This window comes from Ipomoea nil, unplaced genomic scaffold (genome assembly GCF_001879475.1).
Source record: "Ipomoea nil cultivar Tokyo-kokei standard unplaced genomic scaffold, Asagao_1.1 scaffold0317, whole genome shotgun sequence".
Taxonomy (NCBI): Eukaryota; Viridiplantae; Streptophyta; class Magnoliopsida; order Solanales; family Convolvulaceae; genus Ipomoea; species Ipomoea nil.
The window spans coordinates 5,273,458-5,285,840 of NW_017616745.1; the positions used below are offsets into that span (position 1 = coordinate 5,273,458).

At 33.9% G+C, this 12,383-nt stretch overlaps 1 protein-coding gene across 1 annotated transcript; it reads left to right on the forward strand.

Annotated features, from left to right (window-relative positions):
- Positions 1 to 2,110: 2,110 nt before the first annotated feature.
- On the forward strand, positions 2,111 to 3,453 carry LOC109166473. The gene is made up of 5 exons (XM_019315426.1): positions 2,111 to 2,137; positions 2,193 to 2,321; positions 2,802 to 2,945; positions 3,034 to 3,243; positions 3,337 to 3,453. The coding sequence occupies exons 1-5, from the start codon at positions 2,111 to 2,113 to the stop codon at positions 3,451 to 3,453; spliced, it is 627 nt and encodes a 208-aa protein (XP_019170971.1).
- The last annotated feature ends 8,930 nt before the right edge of the window (positions 3,454 to 12,383 follow it).

Genomic DNA, 12,383 nt, shown 5'->3' on the forward strand with positions numbered 1-12,383 from the left:
TGGATATATAGTACTCTGTGAATATATGAATGTATTACTCTGTGGACATACTGTTAATAATTCTGGATATATACTAATGTGTTTTTGGATGTATAGTTATGGGTTTATGGATATATATGCATGACACTTGGAATACACTCAGTTTAATGAGGTCCTTTATGCAGTTTAATTTGTGGATATATAATTTTAAAATTGTGGATATATAGTTATGTGATTATGGATGTGTAGTACTCTGTGAATATATGTATGTATTACTCTGTGGACATACTGGTAATAATTCTGGATATATATTAATGTGTTTTTAGATGTATATTTATGGGTTTATGGACATATATGCATGAAACTTGGAATATACTCATTTTATTAATATCATTTTTTATTTCTGAATTTTGTGGATATATAGTTTTAAAGTTATGGATATATAGTTATGTGATTATGGACATATAGTTATGCATTACACTGTGACCATGCAATTAAGAATACATGGATAAATTGTTCTAAATTCATCTTTAACATAATCTTCTGTAATTTGTAGCTGTTCTACTTTGATCGAGTAGAATTCAAAGGAATGAAGATCAACAGAACATACCCTAGCATACTTGCTTGGACAACCACGCTTGTAAGAAAGAGAGTCAAGGCTGAAAAAAGGGCTGGTGGGTTTGGAAAAGGAAGGGTTATCCCTAGAGTTAAGAAGCCAAGGACTGATGCTACCACCTCACTGCAACAACCTGCAAGCACTGCTGCTGCTACAACCTCACTACCACAACCTGCATTTACTGCTGCTGCTACTACTTCTTCTACTCCTGCTACTGCAACACCGACACCAACTACAAGTGAGCCACTCTCAAGTGTTGATCGGGTGACCCGTGTGCTCCAAAAGCTAGCATCAGATGTCCTGGAGTTTGGTGAAGCTATGTCTGAAATTGGAAAGCAGGGCGCACCTATTGAAGTCATGAAGAAAGCGTTCTCAGGGATATCAAACATGCTAGGTGCTGCAAGCGCAATTGAATCAACTTCCATTCCAACTGAATCTCAGTTGGATGACATATTCTTTGGGAGTGAAACCTTCACCGCTGCAGTGGATTCATTGGTGGAAGCATTTCAGAAGACAACAAGAACCATGGAATTTGAAGCTCCATCATTTGATTTGGGAATACACTGCAATGAATCGCAACCGCAGCCATGTGAGCAACACACAGAGCAAGTAGTTGAAGAGGACCTACCATTGGATGCTTTGGTTCAACAAATTGGAGAGGATGCAGGACTGTCAACGACCTTGGGAGCACAAGTAACTCCTCCACTTGTTAGGGTCCCATTTCAGAGATATGTTCGTCATGCCGCTGCTACTGATGCTGATGTTGATGACTTTGATTGGTAAATTTACAGTTTGTTATTTGCATTTGGCTTTAACGTTATGAATTTATAGTGCTAAAATTATGAATATAAACTTATGAACATTTTTACAACTGTGGACATATAGCTTTAAAATTGTGGATATATAGATATAAAATTATGAACATTTTAAATCTGTGAATATATAGTTCTATGATTATGTACATATATGTTTAATATTATGGATATAAAGTTCTAATATTGTGGATATATAAACAACAGTGCCATGCAAGAAAGTGAGTCTGATGTTGAGGACGTGACTGTTAGGATGAGACCCCAGCGACGATTCAGGAACAAGCCTCTTTGTTTGAGGTCACCATACTGGACACAGAATGCAGGTTTTATACGAACTGCAACTCCACGGGAAAAAATCATTTCAAACTATGCATTCTTGAGTGTGTCTACCGAACACCCAGAAGAGTATGTTTGAACACATATATTTATAATAACCTTTAAATTACTTAGATAGTTCATATTATTATAACTATTGGTGTTATTATTATTATTGTTATTTTGGTGCTGTAGTGAGTTGCTGTTCAGCTATGGTGACTACTACCTAACAAGGCGTCACTTCTCAACTTTGAGCAATGGCGAGTTGGATATAGACTTCTTGAATATTTGGTCTTTGCGGCTAACTTTGAAGAACACAGAACGTGTTGTTGGGATACCAAAACGCATATTCTTCACCACACTGTCACATGTAAGAGTTATTTTTGACATGCAGATGCGCATTTTTAAAAATCTAGTACTCTAAGCCTTTTGAATACTCATTTTTTGCATTTCTGTGTATTCAAAAACAGCTCCAGCTTGATCCATCTGATGATTGGATGAAAAGTCTCCCAGCTGAGAAAAGGATGGAAAATTTCAATGATAGATTGAATTATGAAATATCAAGTTTTGGAAACCTGGAAATCAGTGATGCAGACCTTGTAAGATCTATTACACACACTTAATTTAATAATTTAAGATTTTATTATTGATATATATGCATGAAGCTTGGAATATACAAAGTTTAATAAGATCCTTTATAAAGTTCTGAATTTGTGGATATATAGTCTTAAAATTGTGGATATATAGTTATGTGATTATGGATATGTAGTACTCTGATAATATATGAATGTATTACTCTGTGGACAGACTGTTAAGAATTCTGGATATATGGTAATGTAGTTTTTGGATGTATAGTTATTAATTTGTGGATTTATATGCTTGAAGCTTGGAATATACTCGGCTTAATAGGATCTTTATAAATTTCTGAATTTTGTGGATATATAGTTTTAAGATTGTGGATATATAGTTTTATAATTATGTATATATAGTACTCTGTCAAATATGAATGTATACCCATGCAGTTAACAGTACCTGGGTATGTAGTTGTTTCAAATAATAACCTTTTGTTTTGGAATTAGATATTTTTCCCAGTGCATCGCCATGCACACTACTTTGTTGTGTGCATAAATGTCAAGGAATCCAAGGTTCAGGTGATAGACAACAAGGAATTGCCTGCTGGTGTTTCAGAGCTTGATAAATATGGGGACTGTCCATACAAACTGGTAGCTTATATTATATTAAAAAATCTCCTTATTGTCACCTATATATTGAATTTAAAACATTATGAACATTGAGCTAATTTTTTACCAGATTGAAGCATTCAAGGCGTACCTGGCAGCAGGACAATCCACCTTGACTCACAAACTGAACAGCATGCCAGTAGAGTTCCTTGCCATGCACTGGAAAAATGCAGAGAATGTCACCGACTGTGGCATATATGTAATGCGGCATATGGAGACTTACATGGGTGGAGCTTTCGAGAACTGGGATCCTGGGTTCAAGAAACATATGCGCACGAATGTAAGAGTAACATAAATATATTACATTCCAACTACATCAGAAAGTGATGAAAAAATTACAATGAACTAGTTATTTATTTTTCTTATTTTACAGGCTAGCTTCATTTTTGAGTTGAGGGCAAAGTATGCTGCTTGTATCATCACGTCAAAGCTGAACAGCGTCAAAGGCGAGGTCATGAAAGCTGCAAAGATTGAAGACAAGAAGAAGTAAAACTGGAAAGATCAATGAATGTTTTTGTGGATGAATATTTTAATATTTTCTGTTCTTATGGTCGTTTTGTAACAACTCTATCACAATTTTTGAAATTCGATCTATGAAATTCACTGAATATATAGTTCTCATATTATGGACATGTAGGTTTAAGATTGTGGATGTATGGATATAAAATTATGAACATCTTACATAAGTATAAACATACCGTTCAAATATTCATATATTCATATTTCAAGAATTATGGACATATAGGTTTAAGATTGTGGACATATTGATATAAAGTTATGAATATTCGTTCAACTGTGAACTTACATTTTACATAAGTGTAAACATCAAGTTCACCAGTTTACATATTGATATATAGCTTTAATATTGTGGATATAATGATATAACATTATGAACACTTTTACTAATTTGACACACAATTCCAATATTTTGTGGTCATATAGTTCTCAGAATTATGGACATATAGGTTTAAGATTGTGGACATATTGATATAAAGTTATGAATATTCGTTCAACTGTGAACTTACATTTTACATAAGTGTAAACATCAAGTTCACCAGTTTACATATTGATATATAGCTTTAATATTGTGGATATAATGATATAACATTATGAACACTTTTACTAATTTGACACACAATTCCAATATTTTGTGGTCATATAGTTCTCAGAATTATGGACATATAGGTTTAAGATTGTGGACATATTGATATAAAGTTATGAATATTCGTTCAACTGTGAACTTACATTTTACATAAGTGTAAACATCAAGTTCACCAGTTTACATATTGATATATAGCTTTAATATTGTGGATATAATGATATAACATTATGAACACTTTTACTAATTTGACACACAATTCCAATATTTTGTGGTCATATAGTTCTCAGAATATGTATGTATAGCTCTAATATTATGGATATATAGCTTTAGTATTATGGATATGTAGCTTTAATATTATGGATATATAGCTTCAAACCTGCAAATCAACAAGTACTAAAATTTTGAATACACAGATCAAACAACTTGTAAATTGATATCCTCAAAACAGCTAGCTACCAACTGGTATTAACCCCACTCTCAATCTACAACTGCATTATCATCTACATCATTACTATACTGACAAAACTCCGAACTCCCAGAACTTGGATGTACAAGGTACCCATCCCTGGCAATCTCAGATAGACTTTCCAAAACCAACGACTGAACAGCACCCTTTGTACTCGAAGCAACTTTATTTGCAGCACTCCTCCTCCCCCTTGCAGCACTGTACTTCTTTTCAATAACACTACTCCTCCTTACGTTACGCTCACCTTTTGATCTCCGGTTTGAAGGATTTTGAATGACACCACTTGAAGATGAAACACCGCACTCTTCAATATGCACATAGCCAATCTCAGCTTCAACCTTTTTCTTTGCTTCCTCAACTGCTTCATCACAGAACTGCCTAGTTACACTGTTATCTTGACTAGATGAAATCAGTCTTTGAAACTTTCTGCAAATCTCCACAACCCAAATTGAAGGAGGGACACCAGCTCTACAAAACATTGAACCAGTATTCACATCCCTACCATCAGCAACCTTTTTAGTCCACCTTTTCATGATATATTTGTTAGGAATACTTGAAACACAGTGTATATGAAGAATGCGTAAACAATGGCAGCATAAAATTCCTAACTCCGAAATCAACTTGCAACTACACGAAATGTCTAAGGTTGACAACTTAAAACTGACTTCATGCCTTATAATATCTATATCTGGACGCCATACGTGATACTTGAACTGACAACCTTCATTCAACACCATTTCTTGATGACAGGCATTGCCTTTCATGAATTGTTCCTCAAACAAAAAATATATCTCAATCGTATATACTTCTCTAGCGTGTAACAGAAGTTTCACGTGCTCCATCATCATGTTGGGTACCCCTTGAGTATAACGAAAGTCTTCACCATTCTCTTTGCTCCTCCATTCAGAAGTTACACTAACAAACGATGAATAAAAATCACATAGACCTGCAGTCTTGGACAGCCTTCTTGAAATCGAATGGTTAGTAGTTTCACTCCTTTGCGATGATAAAATGCCCCCTGAAAAATAGTCCTTATTGAATGCTGGACACCACTTCTCCCTACAGTCATACAGCTTTTGTATCCAACTATTCTTGTGGCACTTGTAGTCAGTCACCAACCTGAAATGATAAGACATATGTTCAGAACTCTAATGCTATATATCCACAGTTCCAATATAATAAAACCACAAATTGAATGCATATAATACAAACAGAAAGCTCACTGCTTCACTACTACATGTTCAGACAACTAATACTATATATCCATAATTGTAATATTATATATCCACAATTCCAATACTATAAATCCATAAATTGCATGCATATAATTTAGAGACAAACAGGAAGCTCACTGCTTCACTAATACATGTTCAGACAACTAATACTATATGTCCATAATTCTAACACTGTATATTCACAATTCCAAAACTATAAATCCATAAATTAAATGCATGTAACTCAGGAACAATCAAGAAGTTCCATTCTATACTACAACATGTTCACATAATTCTAATACTATATATTCATAATTCTAATACTATATGACCATAATTCTAATACTAAACATCCATAATTCAATTACTGGAATCGAAAAAGGAAAAAAAAAAAGTAGTGGACATACCTTGTCCAATAAAATTCAAACTCAGCTTCAGTCTCTGTGTATTTCAACACACAGTTAAACATATCTAAGAAATCCTTGTTATTCCTTAACGCCTTGATATGCTTCTTCGAATTCTCGCCAATATGCCATATGTAAAGACGGTGACGTGATGTTGGAAACACCTGACAAATAGCAGCAGCCATGGATGCACATTGATCTGTCATGATAGTCTGTGGACATTTCCCATTCATAGACCTTAAAAATGCTCTAAACAGCCACACAAATGATTCTATCCTCTCATTCATCAGAAAACCACATCCAAACATTACATTCATGCAATGGTGGTTCATCCCTACAAAAGGGCCACAAATCATATCATATTTATTAGTGCGATAAGTTGTATCGTGCACTAATAAATCCCCAAACAACTCATAGTCTTGTCTCATCCGACCATCCCTCCAAAAAAAACTGCATAGTCTTGAATCACAATCAACTTCAAAATCAAAGAAAAAATCAGACTCAGTTGACTGCCTCTTCCTAAATATTTCAATTAATGAGTTCGAATCGGTTCCATCCAAACGCTTTGATGTATCAGAAGCAATTGAATTATAAGCATCTCGATTAGTGAAGCCAACTAATGGAGACCCCCCTGCTTGATGTTTCAAGAACCTAATACCATCTGCCATTGCAACACCACTCTTCTTCAAATCTTTTAAATATAACAGTTGATTATCACCCACATTTCTATGTGAACGCAGAAGATGACTCTTGTCTACAGCACATAACTCGTGATTGTGCACTTTTACATGTTTTGTAACCGTCCACAACCCATCCTCACCGACGTCAAACTGAACACATGCACCACACCCTGACCTTGTGTCAATTTTTGAATATGCCCTAACACCAGCATTTGCCTTAACCTTAAAACCAGCTTTAGAACACATAAACATCTTCATTTGGACTGTTTTGCTATATACCTTGCACCGTTGATTACCCTTCCTCACACTAAAACCAACTCTATATGCATAATTGTTATACAACTCATACGCTTCAACCCCGTTACTTACAACAACACCAACCAAATCTTCATCAACTGCAAATGCAATATATAACCTCAAGTATACTAAATAATACACGTTCCATTGAAAATATAATTCCTATGTAGAGGGGGTGCGGGGAATGCCGAATAAATCCAGCCATGCTCTACAAAAGGAATAACATTTTCCATAGAAAAAGAATGAACATATAACAATGCTGAACACTGTGAATTATGATCATATAAAACTACATATAGACCTGGATTAGAAGAAGAACCATCAATGTCTAACTCTATTGGATCTGAACTTGGTGAATCAACAACAACATCTTCACTGACTGCATAGTGTTAAAAGCCAGAACAGAGTATCAGTTTAGAAATTTGTGGATGTATAGTATTATAATTCTGGATGTATAGTGATAGAATTCTGGATATAAAGCTCACAGTTTCTGGACATAAAAGTTCAATAATTATGGATATACAATCCAGAACAAAGTATCCATTCACAAAATCCTTGATATATACTACTATAATTCTGGATATATAGCTCACAACTTCTGGTTTTATAGTTCAAAGATTATGGATATATATTTCGTTCATTCAGAAAACCATAAACACATAAACACCAAGAGTTACGAATGATCTCAGACTAGAATCACATAAACATCACATACACAATAAACATCACACTAAATATAAACACCTACACAATATATCACACTGCAAAAATCGCAAACGACCACAAATCCATAAAAATCAAACTGCAAAATAACCTGGAACCGTATGCAATTCATCGCCTGCTTCATCTCTCTGATCTAATGCCTCGTCTCTTTGGTCTACTGCATCATCCATCATGAGATCCATACAATAAATCAGGAAAACGATTGCGATCGCTATTGCGATTGCGATTTTACGTATACTGCAATCAAAACGCCAAACTACCAAAAAATCGCAAAACTACCAAATATGATATGAATAACGCCGCTAACGGCCATCCAATTTTTTTTTTTTTATTTTGTGCGCGCCGTGTCGTTTTTTTAGTAAAACGGCGCCGTTTTGCAACCGTATGCACCTTACTAGGTGCATTCGGTTGCACGGCATAATTTGCGATAAGACACTGTTATATCGTGGACCGCAATGCATAATCGATTATGTACCGCGTATTAAAAAGGCACTGTTTTTTTAGGTAAAGAAACGGCACGCTGTTAGGGTCCGTTTGGAAAGCAGAATATGACTTTTGGAAAATGTTTTCTGAAAAATGAGTCATTTTCTGAAAAATATTTTCTTTTCCCGTGTTTGGTTGCATTCTGAAAAACTGGATTAGTGTGTTTGGTTCATTTTTTAAAAAATGAGTAGAATTGTATAAATTAATATTTTAATTATTTTATTTAGAATATAAAAATATTTATAATAATAATACTAAAATAATTTTTAATATAATCATATAATATTAAAATAAGTACATTTAAAAAAAAAAAAAGAGGTCTTCATTGGTTTTCGGCGGAAACCAAGATTTGGTTTCCGCCGGAAACCATGTCATGGTTTCCGATAGGGAAACCATGTCTGGTTTCCGGGCCGGACACCATGGAATGGTTTTCGATACGGAAATCATGTCTGGTTTCCGCGCGGAAACCAGATGGGCATTTTATTATAAAAATAAAAAAAAAATACCTTTGGTTTTCGGCGGAAACCAGATTCCCGCCGGAAACCAAAGCTTAAAGGAAACCAGTGCTCACTGGTTTCCAAAAGGACGATAGAAACCAGTGAGTACTGGTTTCTGAAGCCAACAGATGAAGAAGAAACTAGCGCGAAAGTGGAGAAAGTGAAAAGTCAACATCTGGAAAATGACTTCCCCTTTAAAAAATGGGAAGTTGTTTTTCAGAAAAACAAGCTCATTTTCTATTGACCAATGCCTCATTTTCCGTTGACTTAAATTTTCCTTCTTTCCAAATAGTGAAAATCCGGTTTCCGGGTTTCCAAACACACCCTTAGTGTTAACGGAGTGACATTACAGTGTATCTAAACTGACATTGCCTCACGTATTATTTTTATATTATCAAATGAAACTGCAGTATATCAAAATGATATTGTAGTTGTGGTGAAATGAAACTACAATATATATAAAATGAAACTGAATAACATTTCACATATTTGAGTGTATATTGTACAATGAAGCTGTAATTATATCGAAATGATCATGTAGTTGTGTTTTAATGAAACTATAGTGTATATAAAATAACATTTTCACATATTTGAGTGTATAAATATTGAATGAAACTGTAGTTATATCAAAATGAAACTATAATTGTGTTGAACTGAAACTGCAGTGTATACAAAATGAAACTGAAGAACATAGATATTTTTTGTGGAACGACGCGAAACGAATTCCGTTTCTTTTCATTAAATAAAACGACGTCGTTTTGATGTCGGTGCATAATCGATTATGCACCGCGGTGCACAATATAATTTGCCATAAGAGCATCCCATCAATGGAGCATGGTGTGATTTTTGAGAAAAATATGAGTGTTGTGGAGGAGAGAAGGTGAAGAGAAAGAATGAACAAGGTGTTTGCAGGGGGAGAGATTTTTAGACTGACAAGTAGGGCCTGCGTGGGGGAGAGAAGCGTGTCCTGAACACGCGTCAGGCGCACCTTGCGCGTACTGCACTTTCCTTGGGCGCGTAACAGCCTCTCAGTATTTTTTCAAATATTTTTTTCTTTTTTCTTCCTCCTTATCTTCTCTTTTCTAATCACACCTGTAAAACTCCTCAAAAATTTAAACGGTTGGAGATGCTCTAACAAAATAGTATAGCTTCTTTGGCATGATTTAGTTAACAAAAAAAAAAAAAAAAGTTTCATATTTTTTTCTCTATCAAGTTTCCATGTATAAATTGTGTTCTTTTCATTTTATTTAAGCTATATCACTTATTATTAAAACAAAGTGCTAATCATAAATACCTTTGTGTCTAAAACCAAGGAAAATACATTATTTAAAACCAAAGCATTATTCACTCGTTATATCATGGACTATGATTCACATATAAGCTAAGTTAGTATACTGTAAGTTTATTTTTACTATACTATATATTCATGTTTAATAGGTTTATTATATTTTAAATACAATATCATTGTTAGTGCATTGCAAGTTTACTTTTAGTGTACTATTTAAAAATAAATTTAAAATACACTAAAAATGAACAAGAATCATTAGTCTAGGATAATACACTAAAAATGAACAAGAATCATTAGTCTAGGATAACTTATAATGTAGACCATTGTCTATAATATATAAGAGTGAAATTGATTAAATTTCTTAGTAATATTGTTACTTTCTTAGTAAACGTTTAAAAGTTAAAAGTATATTAAAAAAAAAGGCTTGTTGATGTCCATACTGATTGAGAAAGTTTGAATGTTTTTTTTTTCTTTTTTTCTTTTTTGTTTATCGTCAATTTTTCATTTTAAAAAAATAAAAAATTTCTTGAAACATATACCCCTTTTCCCTCAAAATAAATAAACAAATGGAAGGTATATGAGCACTTACATATGGAGTTAGGCCAAATCCATGTGGTAGAAAATAAAGACTAAGGAGCTCAAAGGATATATTGGTTTTTTTTGTTTTTTTTTTTTTTTGGGGGGGGGGGGGGGGGTGCTAAAATGAAAATTTAATAATTCGAAATAAAATTTGGGTGTTAAGACTAAGGAGCTCAAAGGATATATTGGTTTTTTTTTTTGGGGGGGGGGGGGGGGTGCTAAAATGAAAATTTAATAATTCGAAATAAAATTTGGGTGTTAGGCACATTGAAGTATTGATTTGAACACTCAAATATAATTATTAGAGAATATGTTTTGAACTCATTTTGAGATTTAACCCCAACACATAAGAGAGAATTTCTATATTACAGAGTTCAAAACATGAGTTATAACCAAGTTCCGACTTAGTCTCTAAGTTATGGTCATTTCCGAGTTTAGTCCCTCAGTTATGAAAAAAGTGGCGAGTTTGGTCCTTAGCGTTAATATTCTGCCTACCGCTAACGGAAAACTTAAAACAATTTAATAATAGAGGGGTAAAATAGAAATTTCAAATTATAATCTTCTTTTTATGTTGAAACTCGTTGGGCAACAGTCATTCTTTTCTTCTTATACCTACAATTGAAGGTTTTTTTCTTCCCCAAGCTCTGAAATCGCCCACTTCCGTTAGATATATGAAGAAAATAATGACGGTTGCGCAATGAATTTCAACATAAGAAGGGAATTATAATGTGAAATTCATATTTTAACCCTCTTTTATTAAATTGTTTTTAAGTTTCCCGTTAGCTGCAAACAGAATATTAACGCTAGGGATCAAACTCGCCACTTTGCTCATAACTAAGGGACAAAACTCGGATACTGTCATAACTTAGGGACTGAGTCGGAACTTAGTTATAACTCTGGGACTAAAGATGCAATTTTCCAATTATATTTATACTAGTACAAAACGACATGCTTGGATATAGGCTACTTAAAAGCTTTTCTGATCTAAACTTCATTTTTCCAACTCAATGAGTATACCTTTAGAATCAATTTTTCATTCTTGTATTATCCATTTTAAGCATATAATATATCAAGTTAATCCTCCCAACTAGAAGAATCAGAATCCACTTTAACCTTACCTAAACTAAAAGTGGACCACACTCATATCAATACCTCAAAATAGTCACTTAAAATGTCAATTTATGCTAACTTATCATCGTGTTTGAGAGAACAGTTGGAACGATCTATTACTTTAATTATTATTGCTTGAACTTCTTTTTTTTCATGTGAAGAAAGAAATCCCGCCTAGGTAAATTTCGCCTTTTGACCCTACCTAACAAAGGATTACAAAGAAGTAAATTAACTCAAATTATTCATAACTAACTAGCTTAAATAAAAAAGATCAATAAGCCGTTAAACTTGCTGTTATTTTAATCGCATTGTTAATATAATATACCCAAGGGTTGTACTAAAGTTTGGCCATTGATATGAACCAAATTGTGCAATACTTGGGAGTGCTTGAAGCCCTAAAATGATTTGGTGAATTTGGACTCTGAATTTTGATGGCCTCCAACTCATGGTTGGCCATTTGACACAATCACCTCCATCTAACTTTTCAAACTATTTGCAGCTTCATCTCCACTGCAAATGGCAGATCAGATCCAAGAATGTGAGACTTTTCAAGGCAGATGGAGCCTATATATCATCA